The sequence below is a fragment of the Ceratotherium simum genome, chromosome 5 (assembly GCF_057802395.1).
Source record: "Ceratotherium simum simum isolate JZ-2026a chromosome 5, ASM5780239v1, whole genome shotgun sequence".
Lineage (NCBI taxonomy): Eukaryota > Metazoa > Chordata > Mammalia > Perissodactyla > Rhinocerotidae > Ceratotherium > Ceratotherium simum.
The window spans coordinates 32,913,488-32,940,944 of record NC_141904.1 but is presented as its reverse complement, the minus strand read 5'-3'; the positions used below and the strand labels follow the sequence as shown (position 1 = coordinate 32,940,944).

General features: G+C 35.4%; 1 protein-coding gene across 4 annotated transcripts; it reads left to right on the top strand.

Annotated features, from left to right (window-relative positions):
• The first annotated feature begins 66 nt into the window (after positions 1-66).
• Positions 67-27,457, top strand: AZI2 (5-azacytidine induced 2). 4 transcript variants are annotated; one of them, XM_087430652.1, is made up of 9 exons: positions 67-374; positions 7,820-7,879; positions 8,856-9,076; positions 10,575-10,700; positions 11,161-11,260; positions 12,360-12,508; positions 17,093-17,151; positions 22,809-22,927; positions 25,335-27,457. In XM_087430652.1, the coding sequence occupies exons 2-9, from the start codon at positions 7,846-7,848 to the stop codon at positions 25,745-25,747; spliced, it is 1,221 nt and encodes a 406-aa protein (XP_087286778.1). In that variant the 5' UTR covers positions 67-374; positions 7,820-7,845; the 3' UTR covers positions 25,748-27,457. The 4 variants fall into 4 exon arrangements, with proteins under 4 accessions (XP_087286778.1, XP_014645549.2, XP_087286777.1 ...); XM_014790063.2 differs by having other exon boundaries at positions 7,810-7,879; XM_087430651.1 differs by lacking the exon at positions 7,820-7,879 and adding an exon at positions 624-733.

Sequence of the window (27,457 nt, the reverse complement as noted above, 5' to 3'; positions counted from 1 at the left end):
GCTGGCCCCTGCAGGCGCAGACGAGGCCGGCGCCGGCGGGCCGGGGTCTCGCGCGCGTGTTGCTGGGTAACGGGCGTTCTGCGGCTGCGGCTCGGCCCCTCCTGCCTCTGCTTGCCCCTCCTTCCAGAACCTCCTGGGCCCCGGCCGACGGGCAGGGCCGCGCCCGTGCTGGCGCAGCCGAGGCCAAAGAAATGGGAGTCCCTCCGCGGCGTTCCCGGAGCTGCTGCCTGCGCTGGGGAAGCAGCGGTGTCTTCGAGGAAACCGGAAGCCCGTGGTGACCCCTGGCGACCCGGTTTGTTTTCGGTCCGTTTCCAAACACCGGGGAATAGAAACTCGGCGGCCTTGGGGGCGGCCCTGCGTCGCCTGTCTTCGGGGTGAGTGACTCGCTTTGGCCGGGCTAGGGGTGCAGGTAGTGCCGGGACCGACCTCCGCTGCGGTTGCTGGTCCGAAGAGAGACGTCATTTTCTCCACAAACCCCGGCCCCACCCCTCGGCATCCCTCACCCCTGTCACCTTCGCACCTTCCAGGCCCTACTTGGTACTTCACTTGATTTCTCCCTATTGCCGAATTTCTTTCCGTACTCCGCTTTACTGGGGCCTCTTCAGTTATATTTCATTCGTTAGACTGCCTTTGTATCGGAACCGAAGGAGGGACGTGTGGCTAGGACGGTACTGCTTGGGGCATAGGAGCAGTGGACATCAACCCTCTGTACTACCGTTATGGAGGCCTAACAGTAGGTATTCATCGTTTCCCCAGTGTCTAACCTGTGTGTTCACTGTGGTTTTTGATCATTTGCTGAGTGATTACTACATGCAAAGTAGGCTAAGACCCCAGTCCCTAGAAAGAAGGAACTCAAATACTGGGAAGTGAGATAAACTGCAAAAAGTATAATACGAATGAAAACATAAATTGCTCCAGGATGTGTTGTTGAAAATATGCTAAGATGATCAAAGACAGTGACGTAATAGGATTGGAATTGGTTCTTGCCTCTTAAACATAGAAGCCGCTTTCTTTTTCACTCTTGGAATTTTAAATTGGATTGAGCAAGATCTCAATTTAAATTCCAGGCGTAATTTAAATTCCAGGTCTCTAAACATGCAGAATCTAATTTTTCAGCCTGTTAGGAACACTCCCTACATGGTCTGTAAATTAGGAATGGTGCATCCCTCTCAGGGTCGTGTTCGCAAAATTTTACTGCGATACTGTGACAGTATAGTGTAATGGGAAATGCACTGGATTAAATCAACTTAGCATCTGAGTGGTGAGTTTTCCACTTGTTCACTTGACACTGCGTAAGAAACTAAATCTCTTCTTCATTTTCCCTATCTCTAAAATGGGAATAATGCTTACTCTCCAAGGCACCAAAGCATAGTTTCCAAGAGTTTTGCTGGCTGTGGAGTCAACTGGCTGAGTTTTATTCTTGGTTCCTCCACTTTGTAACGTTTTCCTATCTTAGTTGCTCCACCTGTGATATGAGGAAATTGTTGCTCAGATCTTCTGTAGATTTAATGAATTGGTATGAAGAACAAATGAGATAGTTTCCCTAAGAGGCAAAGCACACTGCCTGACGTACCATAAACACTTGGTAAATATTAATTACCAACACGGAACGATTATTAAATAAACTGGTGTGATGAAGTTTTCATAATCCATGAAGTAATAGAACCATGTAACTTATTTTTTTCTTTCTCGTGGTAGTTATATTCTGGATTAAAGTAGAGTTGTCTTATCACTGTTACAGGATGACTGCTAATACTAGTAACATTTAGCATGTATAGGTGCTCAGTTGCTTTGAGATGTATTACTTTACGAAAGGAATGAAAAGAAGTAGATTGTACTTTATACCTATGCTAACCCTGAAAGAGTCTTAGGGTTCCTTGGCCGTACAAACTGGTTTCTGGACTAATACAGTTAGTGAGATAACTCAGTGAGGGTTATAAAAATGAAAATGGAGTTTTCCATACTGTATATCTGATGCTGAGTACATTTTTGGGCACTCACTGGATTATAGAGCATTTGAATGCTGAGGTACATAGATTGAGTGACAGTCTCTTGAAAAAAGGCACTTGATGATTCCTTCTTTATAAACTGGTTAGGCCATTTCTGCCCCTAATTATTTCATTAAAAATAGGGAGAGAGGAATAAGTGTTATTCTCTTTACTTCCATAAGCCTTAATCCTTGCTCCATAGTATCTTGACTGATTGTATGAAGTGGGTACAGGGATATTCTAGCTTCTCAGAGGTAGAAGGATGATGGGAATTCTAAATAAGATTCAGTTCAGGAGGCAAGGTAGAATAGAGGAAAGAGCCTACCAAATATGCCTTGATTCAAATCCTAGCTCTGTCACATACTGCCAGTGTGGTTATAGACAAGTTTACCTCACCTCTTTGAGCCTCTTTCCTCATCTGTGGTAGTGATAAGACTTTTCTAGCCAAGTTTGGTGTGGACTTGAGGTAATGTGTGTACTGTACCTTTTACTCAGTTCCTGACAAAAATGTGAATTCTCTTCTGTCTATTTAGGTTGTCATTCCATATTCGCATTAAAATTTTGCCTTCACAATTTAGGAAGGTGGTATCTTATATTTGGTCTTTATCCGCGGTTCCTTGGCTCATAGCTTCCAAAACCCTTGGAGTTCCCTGAGGGATAAGAGCTGTGGGAGCATCTTTTGTCATAGTATTTGGTGTCTTATTGCTTCAGTTCCTGAAATTGCTTCAGAGCCATGAAAGTGAAATGGGTGTCCTGTTATTCATAACAAGCCCCTTTACACCACCCTTTTCCACCATGACTGGGTTGATGTTAATGAGGTGAGTTTTGGACAACACCTTAGGATGGGGGCTGGTTGCCAGGAGAACCAACCATGTGATTAGAAGGTTGGAGCTTTCAGTCCCACTGACCTCAGAGGAGGGGAGAGGGACTAGAGGGTGAATCAATTGCTGGTGATTTAATCAACATGCCTATGTAATGAAGCCTCCATAAAAACCCAAAGAGGAGAGAGTTCAGAGCGCTTCCAGATTGGTCAGCCAGAATACTTCCATGTGTGAGCCCCAAACTCCAGGAGGGCAGAAGCTCCTTTGTTTGGGATCTCACCCTACGTAGCTCTTCATTTGTCTGTTGATTCATATTCTTTAATATCCTTTGTAATAAACCAGTAATCAAGTGAGTAAACAGGTTTCCTGAGTTCTGTGGGCAGCTTTAGCAAGTTAATCAGACCTAAGGAGGGGGTCGTGGGAACCTCTGATTTATAGCCCGTGGGTCAGAAGTATAGGTAACAACCTGGACTTTTGATTGGCGTCCTGAGTTGGAGTGGGTTGTTGAAACCTTCAGTTTGTATCTGGTCATTCAGAAGCACAGATAACAACCTGGGCTTGCGATTGGCATCTGAAGTGAAGGGCTGTCTTGTGGGACTGAGTTCTTTACCTGTGGAATCTGATGCTATCTCCAGGTAGATAGTGTCAAAATTGAGTTGAATTGTAGGACACCCAGCTGGTGTCCAGAGCATTGCTTGTTGATGGTATGGAAACACTCCCCCTTCCCCACTGTGCCCCACCCCACATTGGAATTGGCTGACCAGAACACCTTTTAATCATTCTTGGGCATTTCATTGTTCTCATCAATAATTGTCAATGTCTTTGACTCAATGCTTTCTAACTCTTTTTTTTTTTTCTCCTTTTTTTTTTTTCCCCCCAAAGCCCCAGTAGATAGTTGTATGTCATACTTGCACATCCTTCCAGTTGCTGCATGTGGGACGCAGCCCCAGCATGGCCGGAGAGGCAGTGCGTCAGTGCGCGCCTGGGATCTGGACCCGGGCCACCAGTAGCGGAGCGTGCGCACGTAACCGCTAAGCCATGGGGCCGGCCCATCTCACTCTTTCTTAATTTATACTTCTCTTATGTAAACCTCTAAGAAGAAACAAAAAATTGAATTGCCAAATATATAAGATGTTTGCATGATTATGCCTATTTGCCTATCAATAAATATTTCTGACCCTCCTATATTATTATGATGAGATGAGATAGTGAATATGAAATTACTTCCTATAATATTAAAAATAAAATCTCCATGCAAAGTTAGGTGATGTTTACCAATTGATAGAATTAACCATGCCCATAAATATTTAAAAATACTACTTATAATTGGAATTCTGTAAATGACATAGTAGCTGTTTAGCTCTGTTTCTTCTAGAGTAATGGTTCTTAAACTGGAATGGGACTTAAAATCACATGGGATGATTATTGAAACTTCAGTTTGACATTTTTCTCCCCAGATATTCTGATTTGCATAGATCTGCAGTAGACCCTAACAGTCAGTATTTTAAAAAGAACTCCAAGTGATTTTAAGGCAGTGGTCCACACCTCACTTTGTCAAACACTGCTCTAGGTTATCTCTAGTTTCTTAGAATGTTCTTGGAAAAGACACATTTTTTTGTGGCATGTCCCAGTAGAATACATTTATTATTGATTTTCATGATTGAGAGAGGCCTGCCTAATCTTTGGATAATATTTTTGATGTTTGCCAAGTTTTAAAAGTTAATGTTACCAATTTCTGTTAGACTATTTAAAATATTGTCTAGTCTTTTGATAATTCTAATCTTTGATAATAATAATCTGCTCATGGCACTCACTTTTTAAAGATTAAAGTAAACACAGGTTTGTTATTTTAAGATAATTTAAGTTATGGTAAATACAGTTAGATACAGTATAGGGTAAGTTTTCCCAAATGTTAAATGTTAGAACTGGCTTGGTTTAGTGTATTAGGTATAGTAATAGCCAGGTAGTCTTTTACCATTTATCCAGAAAATCACACTTCCTGGGCCAGCTACTTCTGATACCCATGAAGAGACATTTCATCACAACAAAAGTGTATAAAACTGAATCTTACTTTACTGTGAGGCAGACTACTACAGCTCCCTTTACTCCTTGTAGAAATAAGGCTGAGGAAGAATGTTTGCCTAAGCAATAAAACTGAAGGCTACATGTAGCTCGCTTTGTTATTTTGCTAGCGGTTTTCCTTTCAGTATAGTAATAAATATAATAGATATCTGCCTTGTATTATTTGATACCTTTCTGAGATCTCATTTTCCGTGGCCCTGCAGCTTTTAATCTCTAGAAGTTCAGTTTGTACAGAGTAATAGAAGCGTTAATATTTCTGATGCTTATGTGATTTCATATTTATTTTTGCAAGGATAGATACTAAATTTTTCATTTTATTTTACAACAAATTTAAATGACAGTTATTTTAAAACTTAATAAATCTTTATGCATATCTGTGATGCTAGTGGATTTTCTCCTGTTTGTGCTTTAATATATGGCTATTTGTCATATAATTTTTAGGACAGATAAGCAATTTTCATGTTGCTTTCCAGTGTATTTCAAGTCATGTTCATGGTATATAGAATAAATATATAGAATAATGGTATAAGCTCTTTTATGCAAGTAATGTTTTCTTAGAGAGAGACCGCCATGTGCAACTTTTTGGTGATTTATAAATAAAATAGGCAGCAGATACAAATGTGTAAAATAAGCCAGTCCGACTACTCATTTTGTCCTAAAAATGACTAGTTATCATACTCTAAAATGCGATGTTGTTAAATCAGTATACTCCTTTCCATCTAAGGTACTTAAAACCTTAAAACCTTCCAAGGGGTTCTTAGTTTTGTAGTTCTTGATGAATTAAAGTGTGTAAAAGATTCATTGGGGAGGGAAAAATGCTAATAGCTCAGGTTCTGAAATCCAGGTGCTTGTGCTACATACTAATTATCTGATCTTGGCTAAGCTTCATAACCTTTCCAAGTCCCAGTTTTCGCATCTGTGAAATGGTTGTTGTAAGATTTTCTACCTCATAGGATAGTCATGAGTATTAAATGCAATAATATTTGTAAAACACTTAGCTCAATGCTAAGTAGTTCATTTGGTTGTAAATATATTTTATAAGTGTTGTGTAAGTATTCTTCACATTCTTTAATTGTCTCCAAGTCTGTCTTAAATTCCACAGAATAAGGACCAAATTCTGTAGTTGCTCTATTATAAAGGACCATCTCAGTTTGTCTCCATTCTTTTTCTAGTTTCATCTCTTGCCGTTCCCTTTCTAATGCCTTCTCCCCACATGCTTTCACGCCTTTGAGCTTGTTCTCCCTGCTGGAAGTTAGCAAACCATTAGTGAAAATAACCACCCTCTTTACCTAAGAGTATAGGGTTAAGAGTCATCTGAGCTTTTGTGTTTTGTGGTACCTTCCTTGAAAACCATTTCTCCTCCCCACCTGTCAATCCCCATAGCATTTTGTATTGTTTCAAATATATTACTTACCTTTATAGTATAATAATTATTTTTCTGCGCAGTTGTCTCCCACACTGGATTTTCCTTGCTGAGTAAATGATTCTTTCATGATAAAAATGAATGACTGGGAAATTACACAGCTGAGCTAGTTAGAACTCTGTGTAGAGCAAAAGCATGTAGGCTCTGATCCTTAAAGTACACAAACTTGGGACATCTCTTTTGACCGTGTAGAGCAGTTTATGCTTATTTCTTGTTTTTCAGCTGTCTTTAGAAAAAAAAAATTATTCCAGTTGTAAATCTTGCTCATTTGGTTGGATAGTAAGATATAAGTCAGATGTCTAAGATGGGCACAATTTTACCTCTCCTTAAACTAGACTGCATCCTACCACTTAACTAGCCGTCTACTTTTATTCTGCTTTTAAGATATAGTGTATGTGAGAGAGTCTTATATGGAGATACATATGCATACTTGCAGTTTGCAGTATGGGAATAACCCACACTTTCCTTTTGGAAGGGAAATGTGAGGGTGTCAGCTAGCAACAGCATGGTTGGAATGATGTTTGCTGTTATTTGGGAATAGAGTTGAATCCAGAGAGGGAAATGCAAACCCCTTTAGAGGAAGAAAATTAAACTCTTTCTCCCTCATTAGGAGAAAGTGCAACTTGCACCAGAAGCAGCAGGAGTTAATTATGGGTATGAGGATCTGCCAATAGACTTTGGCTATATTGTAGGTAGCATAGTCCTTTCTTATTTTTGGACTTCCTTGATAAACTGGAAAAGATTCTAACTTAAGAGTAGGAATTCTTCTACCTGGTTAAGTTTTTTAGTTGGTGTTGGTGAAGATTGACTAAACGTCAGGTTTCACGTACTCAGACTTGTAGTTTACACATTTCTTTTTGCCTGCCTTTCCTATAATCCTAGATAAAACAAATTGCTAGCGTGCCCAACTCTGACTTTAGTTGAGAACAGTTGGAAGTTTTCGGTTATAAAATCAGAAAAGCAAAAATACAGCGATAGAAGACCAGACCCAGAAAAACACATAAACAAAACTTTTCCTCTGTACTCATGTTATCTGAAATAAAGCAAACCAAACTTTACAGACATTGATACAGGGAGAGAGATTAGAAGTTTTGGAGAAGAGCAGGCATAGTGAAACATGGATTCTGTAGTTAAATCACCTTTGTTTATGTCTCAACTCTCCATTTACTATGTTACTTTGGAAGGTTACTTAAATTCCTTCTACCTCAGTTTCCTCATCTATAATATTCTTGGAACAGTGACTGACACTAGTAAGCAATCAAACATTATTTCAAGCAAGGGATAGTGACTAAAAACATTTTTCAGTAATCATTAATTGTTAATCTAAGATACGTGAAATTCCATTGATGGTCATTATTTAGAATGCTGTATTTGGTGTTTTATTTTAAAGTGAAAGATATTTTAAAGGATTTTTTAGATTCCCTTATGACCTGTAGTCCCTCTTACCCTGTTTTTTCCCATGAGGTCTTAAAAGCCACAATTTCTCATTCTGTAGTGTTTTTCAGGAATGTAACTTTCAGATGAGGAAGTAATGCTGAACCTAACAGCAAAAGTAGATGTACAGAGTAAGTGTATTGTTCTCTAATGAACTAACTGGCGTCTTCTCTTAGGTTTTGGAGTGAAGTTTGATTTGAATCCTTCTCTATCAACTCTTCATTCAATAACCAATATTTATTGAGTAATTTCCACACAGTGATGAGTTGGGCACACAATGATGAGCAAAACAGACATAACTTCTGCCCTCACAGAGTTAATGTTCTACTGGCCTTGACTTGGGCAAATTACTTTACCTTTCCAATCCCTTCAATAAAATGTAGGTGATACCTATCTCATAGAATTGTTTTGATGAATTTAAATGAGACAATATTAAAAGAATGTAGTACATGGTACTGGAGCATAGTGGGCGCTCAAATGCTAATTCCTTTGTCGTCCATTGTGAATGCACAACAAGCATAATCAGTTACTGGTATGGAAAGAATATAGTGGTGTATGCATTAAAACTTCTATACTATGTTATAATGAATTATACTCAAAAGAGTTTTTGAAAATTAATAATTTGGAAAGCCATAAAACTTGCTACTTATATCTAAGAGTAGAAATGTTGATGAGAAAGAAATATATGGGAATAAAGTGTTTAAAATTTTTTATCCTTTCAATGAAAATGGTATTTCACAACTTTGTATAAATATTACTAATAGCTTAGTTTATGGTTTTAAATGCTTTATAGATATCAACTCAATATTTTTAAGAACTCTATGAAGTAGTTGCTATTATTTCTTATACTTTTTTATAAATAAGGAAACTGAGGCAGAGAGGTTAAGCAACTTGCAGTCACACAGACACTAAGTAGTAGAGCTTGGATTCAAACCCTGGCATTCTGGTTCCAGAGTCCATGCTCTTAACCACTATGCTATACTGCCTCTAAAAGAAGTAGGAGTTTTTAAACATTGCCCCAATATTCACATTATTCTAAATATATCTTTTTTCTACTCATTTATTCAGTGAGACATTTGTATTTTATATTTTTATTCTTTTAAATAGCTGTCATGGATGCACTGGTAGAAGATGATATCTGCATTCTGAATCATGAAAAAGCCCATAGGAGAGACACAGTGACTCCAGTCTCAATATATTCAGGAGATGAGTCTGTTGCTTCACATTTTGCCCTTGTCACTGCATATGAAGACATCAAAAAACGACTTAAGGATTCAGAGAAGGAGAACTCTTTCTTAAAGAAAAGAATAAGATTTTTGGAAGAAAAGGTAATTATCTATTACCTGCATTATATTCTATGACTTAAAGGAATAATTCAGAATATTTGAAATTTTAAATGTTTTTCTGTCCTGTCTTCCATGATTGTACTAAATTTCCAAGGATAACTCACTGCTAATCTCAAAACCCTGGGCGTTGTACTTATCATACTGTGTTTCACATATCATGTGCTTGGTAAGTATTTGTAGAATAGGATTTAACAACTTGGAGGGAATGTATTCCAAATATTTTTCTTACCTCTCTTTTCAGATTGTCTTACTTTCATAGCTGTATGTATTTTGTTCAGGATTTTTAAATCTGCGCAAAAAATGACATACCAACAAAGGAAATTAAAGTGTGAAAGGAGGAAGCTCCTGGAACACTGTTCTAATATGTTTAATAATGTCTTTACCAGGACTAAAATTTCACCAGGACTGACATCTTCTTTACTTTAACATTCTCTTTTGTTCTTGAACACACATAATAGGAATAATGCTTTTAACTGATAAATTAATGTCTCTGTTTATCTTTTTCATGTAGAAACCTGGTACCCCTAAATGTTATAGAATATATAAGCAAGGTAGCTGATTCAATTATAAATCATCAGATCTACTTGTCTTTGTATATTGGGAAATCTTCCTCATTCATCCATTTATTTTTGAGTTTTAAAGTTTTAACTTAGTTTATGTTTCTTCAGATCAGATCAGTACATTTGTATTTTACAAACAGCAGCTTCCACAGAGCGGGGAGGAAATGGATTCTTAGCAACCAAGGAAGTGAATTATCTTATAAAAACTTGAGGCTGGGGCTTGATACAGTTTGATGCATTTGGAGGAAGTAAGAGAAGAGGAGTCAGTTGTAAAAATAATCATATTTTCTTCATATTCACATGAATTTTCTTTAATGGTAATTAAATTTTTGACATTTTGTGACATACTGGGACAGTGAGAAAAGGTAACACTTTGGAGTTCATAGTTATGTTTATTTTAAAGTTCAGTTGAAAAATGTGATTTGGTATAGTTAACATTGGAAGTATTTCTGTACTTTGTCACCAGCAAGCCTATTAATTCCCATTCTGGAATAATCCAGGATTTATTGAACTAACACATCTATTCCTTAAAGTCAAGTACACCTTAACTTGATACTTTTTCTGATGATGGAAATTAAATACTGCTGGCTTGGAAACCACCAAAGCATCATAAAAGAATGATGTACTGTGTTTTAGTATGATAAATTAATATGCTATAAAACAGATACTACAAAGTATAAAATACTGATTAAGTAAAAGCATAAAATAGAAGACTTTTAAAGATATTCTGTACTTTTTTTGCTTTCTGACTCAGTAAAGCTTAATTGTGTGGAAGTGAAATGTTCACTTAATTATAGTCCAGGCTTTATCCCTGCATTGCAATGGTTAAAGTAAGATGTAGAGCCATCAGAAGACTGACTTATTTTTTTTTTTTTGTAGAATACCTTCTTAAGCTTTCTCTTCTAATTTTATACCATTAGCTTATAGGAGCTCGATTAGATGAAGAAACAAGTTCTGTGGGGCGAGAACAAGTAAATAAGGCCTATCATGCATATCGGGAGGTTTGCATTGATAGAGATAATTTGAAGAGTAAATTGGATAAAATGGTAAGTTGGTTTGAAAAGAATGATATCTATATGTTGCAGATGAGTTTTCTCCTTCAAGAGGTTTAAAATTAGAAATAAGAGAAATATTTACATTTATTAAATAAAAAGTTGAAAATATACATGCTCAAGGCAAAAACAGAAATTTTTAATAGTAATATTTGTAACTTATTTCTGTACAGAATAAATACTTAGTATGTAATGATGCTTAGGACTTAAATACATCTAGCATCACTGAGTTATTTTGCAAAATCGTGGTAGAATTTGTCACTGTGTTAAAAGCCAGTGAATAATATGTAGTAAGTTCGGAAAAAAAATAGATTAGTGAAAAACTGAGTTCATTTTCCCACCTTGCTTTTAAAAGGCTAGAATCAGTCTTTTCAATATCTACCTGAAAATTAATATATAATAGCAATCTGTAGATTTAATTGAATGTAATTTGGCATTTTCCCTACCTAACTAGAATAAAGACAACTCTGAATCTTTGAAAGTATTGAATGAACAGCTACAATCTAAAGAAGTAGAACTCCTGCAGCTAAGAACAGAGGTGGAAACTCAGCAGGGTATGCCACTTACTTGTCGTAAATATTTTAATGGAATGATTACATTTTTCCATGCATGTGTTATATATCCATGATCATTTTCTATATCTGTATGCTAAGGCCTTATTTTTTAATTTTTAGGCTTATATTACTCTGTTCTGCTTTCACAAAGTATCAACATATTTTTACTTTTCCTTAGATATAAATTATACTTTTCCTAGAGTAAATTTAATGCTTTTTATTCAGGACTAGTTTGTGATGAAGTAGGTGAAGAAATGAGTAGAGCCCCGTCCTTGTTAGAAACTCTTGCCTGCTGGTATGTCCTGGCTTCTCCTTCCTACTCAACTTTTGCCCACTGTTAGACACACTGTTATGGAGTGGTTATAATTACTTTCTTTTTCTTTTTAAATTTCTGAAGTTTGTTAAAGTGTGTGGATGAAATGCTGGGGTGAAAAGTTAGGTCTAGGGGATATGGGTATTAGCCTGTTCCTATGAACATTCTGATGAGACAGGCGTAAGAGTAGGCCTCTGAGAGACTTTTTGATAGGAGATTGAGATGAGATCTCTTATGGTGGCTAGGTGGGGCTTTTTATAGGTAGAGAGACTAAGGAACCTAAGGCAAGGATAAGTTAGTGTCCAGTTGTATTGAGTTTCTACAGAGGAGTGTTTATGAATAAAATTGTTTTGACGTCATGTTCTAGGTGTGATGGTCAAACTTTGTACTTTCTGAAGGGGCTAGATGGAGTGGCTAGCTGAGTGAACCTCATTGGATTTTTGTCACTGTCTTAATCTTGATTTATATAAATAGGTTATTGATCTGTCTGTAATTTAGCATATGCTTGTTCAGTGTTGTATATTTTAAAGTTCCAGACTGACAAATTTGTACTTTAACTTGAACAGAAAATCAGGCATGGGGTGATTAATACATTCTAAAACAAAATTTCTGGATTTATTAGCGTAGATCTTTGAAAGTAATTACTGTTTTTTTAAAAACTATTAATAATTGTGTGTGTTTTATATTAGTTTTTCTAATATCTACAATTTACTAGCATAACCTTTTTGAAATTGCAACCGATGTAGAAGGCAGAATTAACAATTATAATATCCATCCTTTTTGTAGTGATAAGAAATTTAAATGCACCTTCATCAAACTGGGAGGTGGAAAAGTTGAGCTGTGACCTGAAGATCCATGGTTTGGAACAAGAATTGGAACTGATGAGGAAGGAATGTAGTGATCTCAAAATAGAGCTACAAAAAGCCAAACAAACGGTACTATAAATTTATTAAATTGAGAAATTCAGCATTCTGTGTGCATCATTTGTAGGACTTATACCTAAGTATTAAATCATCGACTTAACATAAATTTTAGCTATTAGAGAGTTACATTCTCTGAAAAATTCACCTTTATCTTCCCCTTTAATCATTTTTGCCAAAGTTTGATATACTGTATACTTGTAGCATAATCCCAGAATTATGTAATTTTGTTATTTAAAAAAGCTGATTTTAAAAAAGCTTTTTAGTTTATTAATTTATTAAATCTGTTTTTTTAAACTCCTCCTTTGGTTTCCTTAAGTCATCTTTTCTCTGTAAAGTTTAAAGAAAACTCAGGTTTTAAGTTTCTCATGTTATTTAACTTAATAATTTGATTAATTAGACACCAAAAGAGACAACTTTTGATTTTTAGAATTCTTAAAAAAAAACACTTTACAGAGGCCACTAATTTTCAGAAGTGTAATACTTTTGGAGCAACTTTGGGGGAAATTTGGGGAATTTGGAGAATTTGGGGGAAAACAAAGCAAAAACAAAAAAATTCTACTGAGCTGCTACAGTGTGGTGATGCTAAAGTCATCCACTAAAACACAAGTTGCCTCTCACCTCCTCACCAAGAGTCTGTTTCCTGATGCTTTACATTGGGTTCTAACAAGCTTGGATACATGTTTTCAGATGTCATGACAGGTAGTGCTGAGGATAAAAAGAAGAAATGGTAGAGAAGTGGGGGAATGTCAGAACAATGCACCAAATGCAAAGTTTAAAATAGTTGCTACAAGAAATTGAAATGCTTAGTAGTCTGGAGTCAGATAGCCATTATATATACTCATGTATTTCAGACTATGGTAACCAGTTAGATAATTATTTCTCAACTCAACCATTTTGCCCGTCAGAGCATTCCAACACTATTGAGGAGGAGCTGTGTCACCTACCTCAGGTTTCTCTGGGATGCCACCAACTGAAAGAGGAACTACTACTCACATTTCCTGACTGCCCGCCAGAACTCTGTCCCTGAATCCCAAGTGTTCTTAGATGGAGTCAACAGTTCTCTCTTCTATAATGTAGTCTTTATCGAAGGTGACCACTGGTTAAGAATGAGCCCAGGCATTACAAATAATATAGCATTCTGTCTTGGTCTTGACCAGATGAATTCCTCTGAATTGGACAATGAGAATTTGCTTTGGAGCTCCCAGGCCTGACAAACGGGAAACAGTACAAAAATTACTGTGAACTCCTGTTAGAGCCAGAATGTTTTTTTTCATACTTGACATCTAAAGTTGATTTTCCCAGCTTTGAACCTGTGACCACATACCACAGTTCCTTCAAAGGCTTCGAGCATCGTGTCCCACAAGCCCAGTTGCCATAGCCCAGAGAGGCTGCTTTTTAAAAGATGTGCTTGCAAGTAAAGATCTGCATCTTGAAGTTCTGAATTATAATTGTCAGTATATACATTCTACTTGAAATAATTTGATATCTTTTATACATAATGGATATTTCCTTATAGAGGTTAAGCAGTACCATCGAATCATAAAATCATGGCTCATAATTGTGGTGTTACTGATTAACTGTGTAACATTAGGAAAGTCATTTAACTATTCTGAACTTACTTTCTGTAAGATAGATATTAAATACGTATTTTGTTTGTTTGGTGAGGAAGATCGGCCCTGAGCTAGCATTTGCCAGTCCTCCTCCTTTTTTTTACTGGCCTTGGGCTAACATCCACACCCATCTTCCTCTCCTTTATATGGGACGCTGCCACAGCATGATTTGACAAGCGGTGCGTCGGTGCGCACCCAGGATCCAAACCGGCGAACCCTGGGCTGCCACAGCGGAGGGTGCGCACTTAACCGCTTGCATGCTTAAATACCTATTTTTTCATGAAAGTTAAATTAGATAATATGTAAAGCAGTTAGCATAGTGCCTGGTACATGGTATATTCAGTAAGTGAATGTGTTTCAAAAAAATTTAATTAGGGTAATCCAGAAAAGCAGTGCTTTTAGGGCTGTGTGTGTGCATGCACGTGCGTTCTAGTTCAGTTCTTATTAGTTACTCTTTTCCTCTAGGTGGTGCTGGGGGATAAATTTGCTTTTAGTTTAATTCATCTGTCATAATCACAGAAACAGACTTTTGAAGGTAGAATAAACTTTAGAAATCACTTTACTGCTAATGAAATTGAATCTGAGAGACTAAGAAACTTGAAGAGTTGAAAGTGAGATAAGGGAGGAATAGTTTTTTTAAAAAAGGATTTAAGACATGGTCCCCACCTTCATAGGAGTTTTTTTGGCAAGGGGAGGGGAGATTTAAAGTAAAAAATGCTCACAACTAATATAGAGAAATGAAGCAGGAAAAAGAAGAGTGGAAATGCTTAGTATCAACTTATCAAGTGTTCCAAATTAAAATCTTGATGATGCGGGATGTATACTTTTAAATCTTATTTCAAAGGTGTTGCTGATCAGAGTCCTCTTCGATATAGGAATCAAAGCGTAAGCCAAGGGGGGAAATTTATGCTGACATTAATAATCTTGCTTATATCTGCTGTAGCTATGTTTACAAATATTTTTAAGAATAGTACTTTCTTTGAAACATAGAACACCTTCTAAAGTGTGAAATAGTACATGGACATAATAGTGTTTTTTTGGTTTTTGGTTTTGTTTTTTTTTAAGTACTTAGTGAACTCAGTTGATTAGTGTTTCGTATTAATGAAGTAAAGGTTCCAGGGTCAGTTCCACTATGGGCCTTTTAGACTTTCTGTATCCCCCAATATTCCAGCCATTTATGTTCAGAATAGGTGATCCTTTGAGAAAAACAGACATAAGGGCCAAAGAAGTGTGGGAAACACTGGATCAATAAAATGGAGTTGGTGTAGATGTCTAAGGTATCTAATAATAGCCCATTTAGAGATTTACAGTGTGCTGTAGTGTACTAAAGGTTCTGAGAAGTCCTGTAATATAGGAACCTGTTTAACTTGAGCAGTGTTTCCCCGAGATTTTATAGCCATGGGCCCGTTTATGTGAAACTCCCACATCACATGGCAGTGGTTGGGAAATAGATCCATTACTGCCTTTAAAACATGGCAGACTGATGACTGACCAGGAACAGGATCTTTGAATATTAGAGAGAATTCCTTTGTGCTTATTGCTAATTTACATTAGATTCTTTGAATTGTTAGGCCGTAGCTGGAAAAACACTTTTCCAGCCCAAACTGTCAGATTTTTTTTAATGTCATTGGCTTTAAAAATGAAGATTTCCATTGTACATATATGTTTAAGTATATACTAATTAAAATGTTTATTTTTAATTAATGATGCAAAGAAACTAAAAGTGACCTGATCTGGTTTCATTTCCTATGGAGAGAACAGGAAAGAAAAATGTCCAAGGTCATATGCTTTGTTAGTGGTCAAACCTCTCCTGACTCGGGGGCCAGTTCTGTTTCCCCTCTCCATAGAGCACTCTAAAATGCAACTTAATTGTTACAGTATTTAGTTGGTATTTTCTGATCAGAGATCCAAAAATGCTTTAACTCCTATAATAGAAAACAGTTTGATATTTCACTCTCCCAAGTTCAGAGTACTCTTGAAGTCCTTGTGCAGCTTTTTATTGTTTCACTTTAGGACACATCATGTAGATTATGTAAATAAGAAATAGTAAAATTAAATTTTGTCGGGCCGACCCCGTGGCTTAGCGGTTAAGTGCGCGAGCTCCACTGCTGGCAGCCCAGGTTCAGATCCCGGGCGCGCACCAACGCACCGCTTGTCTGGCCATGCTGAGGCCTCGTCCCATATACAGCAGCTAGAAGGATGTGCAGCTATGACATACAACTATCTACTGGGGCTTTGGGGGAAAAGTAAATAAAATTAAAAAAAAAAAAAATTTTTGTTCTCTCAGTTTATAGTGGCTACTTCTGCCAAGAGAATTAGTACCTGTGATAGTCATTTTTATTTGTTATACTCCTTAAATGATAATCATTGCAAACAAGTGTGTGACAGAGTTGTCTTAAACATATTAAGTTCACTTTTAAATATCTTTTTAGGTTTTCTGTCATATCTATAACCTAAACCACTAAAACTTTAAAGTATATAAGGATTTTATGAAATCCTTACCCTATCATTTTCTTACCTACGTGGAAGGGGGAAATTTATGCTGATCTTTTTAAACAGTAACCTGTTAAATTTGGGTACCTTTTTGTAATAATACCCAAAAGTGAAATACCAATAAACTTCCATTTTCTTATGGAATTCATTCAGCTGTACCTTGAATAAACAGTAATTTGTTAAATTTGTTACCCTTTTTTGAGTATAGACGAGATTGGTGTCTTCAGAAATATATTTTGTAAGACTCCAAGTTCTTTTATGTGAGAGCAGTTTTATTTTTTAAAGAAAATTAAAGCACTAGTGAATTTAATTGCAAGTGATTTAGAAATATCTGGTATAGGTTTGAAGGTATTTCATTAAAATTGAATATAAAATCTAGTTTTATGCTGTACAGTTATGGATAAAACTGAAACATGTCTCTAGTAATAAAGTACTGAGAATAAATAGAATGTAACAATTACAACTTTTAAACTTTTTTTTAAACAAATGACAGGATCCATCTCAGGAAGACAGTCTAAAGAACAGAGATCTCCAAAGACTAAGCATTTCAAGGTATGAACATTCTTTAACATTCAAAAATAATACATTCTTCTTCTGTAGGCCACTTTGTGTAGGTACCTAGATTTCTGTTGTGATTTAACCTTAAAAGCAAATGGGTTACTATTTGGGTACTGCATGTAATCTCTGATCACAATAGATTTATAAAAAACACCTAACTGTTCCTTAACAATAGGCTTGAACTTGAATAGTAGAAGGGGGCATATTGTGATGCTTTAAACAGAATTTTGGAACATTCAATATTTTAGATAGGATTTTATGGAGCTAGCTGTGTAAAAGTATTCTGTAATAAATCCTAATTTTGTACGTGAAGAATATGCATTTCCATAAACAGTAATACCACTTTGTCTTAAGGGCAAACTTGGACAACCTTAGTGTTTGGTATAACATGAATTTTAAGAGAACTGTCCTCTTTGGGTAAGAACAAAAGTAGCTATCAGAGTGCATGTATGTTACTTCAACCCTTTTTTCTCAAATATACATCATTTATACTTAAGTAACCTAAGTGTACTGTGTTGTAAATTATCTGATAATTTTTGTTTCTGCTATGTTAGCATCCCCTCTCTACATGGATACTTCCATCCAAAGAAAAATAACTGATTTGATTTTATTGTTTGGATCATTTGGCTTCCAAAGTTTACTGACCTGAAGTAAATAACGTGAATTGTCTAATACCTATTCATATCAAAAACCTAATTGAGAGAAATGATCAATTAGGGAAAACAATTTGAGGAAACACCATGCAGCCACTCTTCTGGATCCAGAGGTAGGCAGACTTTTTCTATAAAGGGCCCGCAGTAAGTATTTCAGGCTTTGTGGGTCATACACTCTCTGTTGCAAGTAATCAACTCCACCATTCGAACAGTACTTCAGTTATGCCTCCAACTTTCATCTAAATTTACAGCAAGGAAGTTTTTCCTTTTTAAAAGAAGGAAAAACAATGTGTCTGGTACAATGTCCATGTAAATTATTTCTCAAAGTTATCTTCTCTATCAAAGTTATCTTCTTTTCTCCTGTCAGCCCAGGTTTCCCCTTATTAATTTTGTTGTATTTGTCACGTTTATAAGCCTCTTCAAACCATTTTTGGAAAGAAGCAAGGGACAAATATGTTAGAATCAGAGTAGGTCAAATAAAAGGGTTATATAAATAGTATTTTAGAAGTACATGATACAGAATGGGACTTCTGCTTCCATTCATGGGATATTTTACATAATTTGGATCATTTCTACTGAGAATAACTTGAAAAGCTCCCTGCCCCCGTCAACTGTATGTTTGAAGGCATCATATAATTAACAAGATAGTGAAGAATCTGTGTGCCAGGACTTAGAGGAGGATGAAGGCCCAAGGAGGTGAATCTAGTTTTTAAGGCTCTGGAGCTATGTAATTGTGGCTTCAAAGTGCAGTTTTGAATTCCCTAAAGCTCAGTATTAATTCAGAGTATCAGCTGAGAGAAACAGTTTTTAGAAAGAATTGCCTTAAGTTTAGTCTAAAAGTTACTGTATGTTAAGCACTGTATAATTAAAGCCATCTTCCAATGGCTCCCTAGTACCTAAGTACACTTGTGTTTTTTTGCAAATTGTTTGCATTTGTTTCATGTAAGCAATATGGGTTGCAGAACTGATTAGGTTTCCTTCTTCTGGTTAGCAACTAGAAAACTAATAACCAAATTTGTGACTTACCCTTGGTAAACTTTATATCATGCATTTTTATGTTAGCTTCATTCCTAACTGCATTTTATCTTGTTTTTCCTTTACCTTATACCTATTTCCAGTTTATAGCTCTGTGTTTTATTAGTCTTTGTAAGTTACCTCATCCACTTTTAAGTGGAACAATTCAGATGATAAATTGTTTACTATATTAGGGGAAAAGTACATAGGAATGTTTCCATAAAACCATTAACTAACAGCTTAGATATTTCTGAGGATTGTTTTTCGGTTACTTGGAAAACGCCCATTTTTTCACACTTTTTTTGTATTTCCTTTATCATTATTGCCAGGCAAATGAGGTACTGTATTGTTTCTCTAACGCAGAGTGAACCTTTTAATTACCAGAGGCCTTTTGTGTGGTATTTGTATACAACATCATTTAACAGCAACAGCCCTGCCTGTCAGAAATTTGGCCAGTGTCCTGCCAGTGTACTGTTTTGGTGTTAGCTTTAGGTTGTTGCCCTCAGTTCTTAAACTAGATCTAGGTATGTTTTAAACTTATATTGTGGGACTTCTTAAAATGTAAATCCTTGGTTTAGGAAATATGGATTAGGTTAGTGTTTTTCAAACCGTGCCATGTTCCCTTACTGATCATGAAATTTTGTGAGATAAGACAAGCATTTTAAAAATATGGAATAAGGGCTGGCACAGTGGTGTAGCGGTTAAGTTCACGCACTCCGCTTTGGCGGCCCGGGCTTCGTGGATTTGAATCCTGGGCACAGACCAATGCATCGCTTATTGAGCCATGCTGTGGTGGCGTCCCATATAGAGTAGAGGAAGATGGGCACGGATGTTAGCCCAGGGCCAGTCTTCCTCAGCAAAAAGAGGAGGATTAGCAACAGATGTTAGCTCAGGGCTAATCTCACCAAAAAAATAAAAAAGGAATAAAACAATAGAATATACCAGAGTGTAGTATACATAATAAGGGGGTAAGTATGGTTTCTCATAACTTGTTTTCTTTGGGTTGCAGTGTAAAATGATTGGTTGCTGTGCCTTACAATCAAAAATATTTGAAAGACACTTGTTTGGGGGAACATAGTTGTCAAAATACACATTTCTAAGTCTCTTGGCTAAGATTATCCCATACTTTCATTTTAGTTCCTCTGGGGGAATGTAGTAGTTCAATAAATTTTCAGAAGCTAAAGAAAAATATGTACGACTGATGTAAAAAATTAAGTAGATTTTTCTTATCAAAGGAATATTCATTTCAGTATTAAAGAGTTGAATGTATAGTGTCAACTAAGAAAACTGGGTTTTTACACAATTTTACTTTGTAAGCAGGACATGTACCCCCTTTTTGAGATGTGAATAAGCAAGTTTCATTACATTTAAAATTTAGAGGTGTGAAATTTTATACCGGGGCTGAGAAGGTTGTGTTGGCAGTCAGCATATTGTAGGTGCTTGGTAAATGTATGATGAAGATGATGGTGGTGATGATGATACAAAAAATGTTACCCCAGACGGGTAGCAGTCAGTCTGATTAGACTGGATAACTAAAAGATGGCTTTAAACAGCAGCATGTTAAAGTGGAGTAAGTTCTCCTGGACCTGTTTCCTCATGTGTCATCTAGGTTACTCAGTTTGTCAAGTTGTTGTGAGAATGTCGGTGAAGTGCACAGCACATAATAAATGCTCAACCATCATTTTTTTGTTTCATTTATTTTTTAGGGTTCTCATTTGGGGTGCTTCTCAATTTGCATCTCAATGTTCAAGTAGTTTTATAAGTTCTTTATAGACAACTATACATATTATTAGAATTTTGCTTATATGGCACTTAAAGCAAATCTTAAGTAAATTCACACTCCCAGGGTGGGGGGGGATGCAGTTTATACAATCTCAAAAATACATAGATAAATAAAGGTTAGTTGGAACTCTGCTAAAGATTTGTGAATGACAACTTGCCTTTTCCAGTCTCACTTAAATATTGACTTAAACATTTTGTTCAAATAGAATTAAAAATTTTTTAACATACTTTGAAGACTAGCACTTCAATATTAACTGTAAAGTAACTGCCATTACTTTGTTATCCACAAGAGGGAGAGCTTATACTCAGTAATTTTAAATTGTTTTATCTGTAGTTTTCAATTCAGGTGACATTAAGGGCAAAAGAAAAAGACTAGATGTATGTTAAAGTTGGTGACCTAGTTTTTAGTTTAACTTAATTTATAAGCAGTTTTCATTAAATCTAATTGGAAAATATGCATTAGACATTGCTTTAACACCCTCTATTATAGTTGTTTCTCTTTTATTTTACATGCTTAGCAATTTTGAATGATCAAATGCGTTTGGAATACCAGTTTCCAAATACTGTATTGGGTGTTTGCTTTTGTTTTTTTTCCTCCAAGTCAGGTACTGATTTACCATCTCATGCCAATAATAAAACACTGTTTTTAAACTGTATTATTCATATCATGACTGCATGAATTAGCACATGTACAGTGTTTACACTTACTGCTGTGTAATGTGAGTAACTCTTTGGAAAGCATACTGAATTGCACCAAGGAACCAACAACTCTCTTCACACTTAAGACAGGTTCTTATGTGAAACATTGATTGTAGCACACATCTCAGATGTTTACTGGTGAAGTAGAGGTGGTTAACTAATTTTTGTGAAGTAATTATTTCACGCTTATCAAAAACCTGCAAAAAGCCCTGTGATTTTTAAGACTACTGGTTGACAAATGACATTTACAACAGATTAAAACAAGTAGATTTTTCTTAAAAGCAGTATTAAGTTTATTCTGCTGCTTCTATTGAAAGAATTGTAGTCTGCGTGGATGGGAATATACATACATGGGTATGTAACCTTACATAATTCAAACTAATTCTGTTTTTGAATATTATCTGTTGCTTCCATAATTAGGATATTAGATTTAGATATCAAGAGTGTTATCCCTTCAAGTTTGTTTAAAGGTTTTCGTTTATAGCTAGATAAAAATTGAAGCATAAAGTGATATATTTGTCTAATTTGATTTCATTATTACTAAAATTACAATATCTTTAAGAGGCAATAATAGTCTTTGAATACTTTGAGATGAGTTGTTCTTATATTTAATATTTTATGTATTCTTGTACAGCAAAGTAAGAATATATATTAAAGATTTCAATTTATTTAGCTGGCAATTAAGAACCTAAAAAAAGGAGAAAGTCATGAATATCCAAATAAGAATGTTTAGTGGATGATGAAACTTATAAAAATTAGGTTTAAAGTAACTAATTTATAATTTCTCAGGTAATTGAAGTAAAATACTTTTAAGAATGAGAGGCATTTGTGAAGTTTGATTTCTATTTCATGTAATCCCCTCTCTCTCTAGGTTCTTTTCCCTTACCACGAAATCATCTGGCTTTTCATGTCTTGTGCTGTCATGTCACATTGGTTTAGAACCAACAATATGAGACAGCCCAGTCAAACATAAAAGAATGGAATGCATGAAACCTAAATTTTATTTTAATGTGGGCTTAGGTATACATTCAGCAATTGAAAGAGTTTCATTTCAGTTCATAACGTCAAAACAGAATAATCAAAAGATAAATACAAATTTAAAATCATACATGAATGAATGTCACTTTATACTTCATCAGATTTGCAAATGAAGAACAAACTTCCTGTTAAATATATTAACACCACTGTACATTATAGGCCATAATAAAATCTCAAGTCTGAGAAGAAACTCCCATTCGTTAGAATACTAAAATTCTTCTGTTTAATATAGTTCAGTTAATTGCTAAAAATTAGGTCAATGTTATTATGAATAAAATCTTTTCACTTCTTATAATGCCCTAATTAAATATATTTCAATTATTTAATGAGGAAGTTTAATTTATATCATCTCAAAATTAATCAAGCAGAAATGCAAATATGCTCATTTCTGTTTTAAAGTTATTCCCTTCTGTCCATAAAGAGAGTAATAACCATTAACTTTTTTTAAAAAACCCTGTATTTCAGTGATAATATGCAAAATGCATACTGGGAACTGAAGAGAGAAATGTCTAATTTACATCTGGTGACTCAAGTACAAGCCGAACTACTAAGAAAACTGAAAACCCCAACTACAATCAAGAAAGGCAAGTCTGTGTTTGCCGGAAACCACTGATTCCAGCCAAACTGCTTGAAGAGCAACTAGCTATCGTATCTTATCGAAATCTCATCAAATAAGTTTGATAAGCCAAATATATATAGTAGGTTCACAGCCTACCCATTCTCTGCTTTGGCTTCAGTCTCATACTGGTCAACTTCACACATAAAGGTGTTGCTGATGTGTTTTTTCTTCAGTACTGTATTCTTTTCCCCTTGTGGCTTTTTTCTCAGCCAAGTGTTGCTTATGTGTATAAGGCTGAGGTGTTAAGTTTGCTCTAGTTGACCTTTTACCACAACTACTTCATATATTTAAAAAAAAAAGAAAAAGACACCAAGACACCAAAAGCTGTTTTTCATTCCAGTACTACAGAATACACCAAAGACCTAGCTCTTTAAAATGTTTTGAAAAAATAACTTTGATTCCTTATTTGGTTGTTTTCATTTTTTGTAGACTTTATTTTTCTATCAGGATAGATTGTAGGTGTTATCTCCTTATCCCTTTCAACCAAACAAAAATTTTCATTGCTTTGCCTTTCATATTTAACTGCTTGGCTGACTAAACTTTCTGAGTTTTGTGTTAACCAGTAGTGGCTACTTTGCCAAAGCTCTTTTTATACCTCAGAGAAAAATCAGTGCATTTGTACCTTTTATTACATAACGGTTATATTTCTGAAAAGTTGTGTAATATAAATTTGAATGCTCTAAAATTTACTTTTTAAAGGAATAAGATGAAACTTTTTATAAAAAGTAATTACCACCTAATTTAAAACTATTTGCATCTCAGATTGTCCCTAAAGAGGGCACAAGAGAATTGTATTTTATAAATAGTTCTCTTCAGGAGTGTTGACTAAAGTGAGGAACAGTGTTGCACATTGGGAAGGAAAATCAAATTCAGAATTCCTTTCAGTTTCTAGAGTTATTTATGAATCAAGCAAAATAATATGGCACTTCGGCAGGCCCTAACTTAATTTATGGTTCATTTTGTCCTCAAGTTTTCCAGTGGTCAGGGTTATATATGAAGCAGTTACAAGTCGATGGTAGACATAAGACTTCTCTTAAAAGGGACTCACAGAGTAATTTTGCAGTGAGCGTTCATGTGGCTCTTGGTTAATAATAAATATAACTTCCAACGAATAATAAAGGAGAAATGCTCTTTCCATATTTGGAAATGGCTCATTCTTGTGTCCCTTATGACCTGGCGAAGGATAAATCTTTTGGTCCTTTGAGCCATAAGTTTTCTAGCACATTCCCTACGACAGTGGCAGGCTCAAGGCCATCACTCCTCACCACAGAACTCAATGCTTTGAGTAGACAAAGATGAGATTAGATCACTTTTTTTTCTGACCTGCATACCATCCTTGTCCAGAAGCTAAGCATTGTAACTTCCAGTTCTCCCCAACTCATCCCTCCTTCCAAGAAAAAAGGCAATGAGCTTATTTTATAATGTGGCTCAGTTCCTTTCTTCTAAAACTACAGAGAGTCAAGCCTTAGTTGTACTTGGCATCCTTCTTGGGCTTAGGATAAATTTTTCTTTTTTGCCTTGGTAGGTTGAATTGGGAGGAGAAGCTCACACTACGATTGTGTTGGTTGTGGCTAAATAATAGCTTTAGAGCAGTCTGTTTTCTGTGCCATTGCATGTGTACTAAACACATTTTTGTTGCTTTTTTTGTTTTACATGACCTATATTGTGACCATAGCAGAATTTTTTTGCGTAAATATTTACATTGTTTTACATTACATTAAACAAACCATTACATTTACCATTAAAAAAAGTTTTTTAAACTGTTCTATCCATAAAAGCCTTTTAATGTATAGTAAAACTTCATTTGGGTCTCACCAATTCACAATACAATTCTTTCTGAAAAAATTTACTTTTGGACCATCTGTGAAAAAAAATTTGAATAAGCAAAGGAATATTATATTGAATAAAAAAATTACTAAAACTTAAGAACAGCTTTCTTAGTCTCCCCTGACACATAAACAGTCTGCAAGCCTTCTCTAGCCACATTAAGAGCCAAGAACAGGATCTCTTTTCTTGTATTTTAACTTCATTGGTTTCCAACTTTTTAAAATATGAAATTCTTCTCCTTGATTAGCTCTAAGATATAGGCAGGACAGGATTATGATGTCCATTTGGCAGACAAGAGAAATGACACCTGGAGCAGTTGAGTGACTTACCTAAAGTCACAGTGTCAGTAAATAGCTGATCCAGGATTAGACCACAGAACACTGGTCATCTATCTGTCTTCAAGTCACAGTACCCCAATGATCACACTACCTTGAAAATGTTAATTTTATTTTCACTTCTAAATTCAACCAAATTAATGAAGTGTTACATATTTTATGATCACAAATGCCATGACAACTGACATTTAGCCTTTGCTTTCTTTTTAGCCTGTGCCCCAGTAGGATGCATGGAAGACCTTGGGAAAGACAGCACAAAACTGCACTTGACGCATTTTACTGCATCGTACAAAAGACATTCCCCTGTCTCACCAAATGGCAAAACTCTCTGTCATACCACATCTTCCCCTTTACCAGGAGATATAAAGGTTTTATCAGAGAAAGCAGTTCTCCAGTCATGGACAGATAATGAGCAATCTATTCTTCATGATGGTACAAACTTTCAGGAACACAACTCTTATGGCAGAAATTCTCTGGAAGATAATTCTTGGGTATTCCCAAGCCCTCCTAAATCAAGTGAGACAGCATTTGGGGAAACTAAAAATAAAACTTTGCCTTTATCCAATCTGCCACCACTGCATTACTTGGATCAACGTAATCAAAACTGCCTTTATAAGAATTAATTCTGAAGAGATTCATGCTGTATCTATCTCCCTCAGTGGTTCTCTTGAGAAATTATTTAACAAACTGAAAGCGAATCTTGATTAAACTTGCAGAGTTCTTCAGTATATACGTTTGCACATACGGTACTGTATTATGTAGTTGATTTTGTAGTATGAAAGAGCACCCTCCAGCTCCATATTCTGGCTAAGAATCAGATAGATACTACTAATTAATAAATAAACTTAAGGTGTTTCAAAAAGACAATTCTACCTTTAATAAATATTAATTGTAAATTTCTGCCTCTCACATAAGAAAGGGCAAGTTTTTAGACATGGTTTTAACAAAGTATATGAAATGCCTAAATACCCATTCATAAAAATGAAGGAGGCCATTAATATCAGAAAAATCATCTAAGTTTCTTTAAGTTGCATAAAGGAGCAAATGGCAATGTGAATAGGTTCTGTTTCTGTTGACCTTCTAATGCATAAAGATATGAAAACTTATTACAGTGGAATAATAATATCTAGGTTATTCCATCTCTATGTTATTGTGTTTCCAAGTTTAAGATTTAAAATCATTTTTAAATCACCATATTAAAATTTAAAATTGCAACTTGAATTTTAAGACTTGAAATAACCTATCATTGAAGCCAACCTTATCCCAGTACATCCCTCAAGTCCTAATTGAAAGAAGTGATGAAATAGTTGAAAAACTATGTGGTATGTGAATAAACTTACAGTCCTATACATCATCCAATTAGAAGTAGAAAGGTTTCAGTCTTAATCTGTCCCTTCAGTGGTCCATAATGAAAATCTAAATGCATATTTAACTATATAAGTTATAGTCATTTTCTTCAAAGGGTCTACACCCACTTGTTATGTAGAGAAGCTTATAAATTGTTAGACTTGGTTTTGAAATATAACATTTTACTCATTCAGAAAGTGATTTTTAATTAATTGAATTAGGAATTTTAATTCTAGAAACCAAATTCTGTGCTGTATTGATATAGTACAATCATGAAATGTCCCCAAACTCTCTGATTCTAAGTGGCCTATCATTTATAAACAAGGAAATAACAAGGATCGCTTCTCATGGAAATTTATTTAAATTCTTTCAAGGTGGCAGTATTAATATTAGTAATATAATATATTACTTGGTTCATACATCTTTTGCCTGAGATAAAGTGTTTCATGTAGGAGGCCTTTATCCTTTTTGATAGCTTCAAATATCTTGAACTCAAGAGTATCTCAGACCTCTTCTATATTAACTGAATAGCATACATACATAAACAATGTTCACCGTTCACAAGATATTTTTGTCTTTCTATTATCTTACTCACTTATTCAAGCTTGTCTGTGATTAATGGAATTGGTGTCAGATGCTGGAATTTATTCTGACCAATGAACACAGCTGACTCAAGGGAGTACAATCTCCTGCCAAGTAATAGAACAAAACCCAATATGCATAAAACAAATACAAGACTCTGGGCTTTAGCTGAGGGAAGCAACTACCTGTGTAATAACAAAGCAGCAGAAACTATTTCTCATGTGGCTGCATAGGCTGTATATTATATCTAATCTCTAATGTAGCTTACTGGTTTGCCTTTTTTAAAACCAAGATTGGAAATTTTCCTTTGTAAAGAAAATGTATGAGATAATGGCTTGATTAATGTTTTGAACAATGCCAAGAAATCGTTTAATTAAAATAAATTATTTTTGTTTGAAATTGAA

What these genes read in the sequence shown, in the direction of transcription:
- AZI2 (XM_087430652.1), top strand. Translation starts at nt 7,846, where the DNA reads ATGCTGAACCTAACAGCAAAAGTAGATGTACAGA. An exon ending in AGAGGTGGAAACTCAGCAGG is followed by an intron (nt 11,261 to 12,359) that starts GTATGCCACTTA and finishes TCCTTTTTGTAG; the next exon opens with TGATAAGAAATTTAAATGCA. An exon ending in CCCAACTACAATCAAGAAAG is followed by an intron (nt 22,928 to 25,334) that starts GCAAGTCTGTGT and finishes CTTTCTTTTTAG; the next exon opens with CCTGTGCCCCAGTAGGATGC.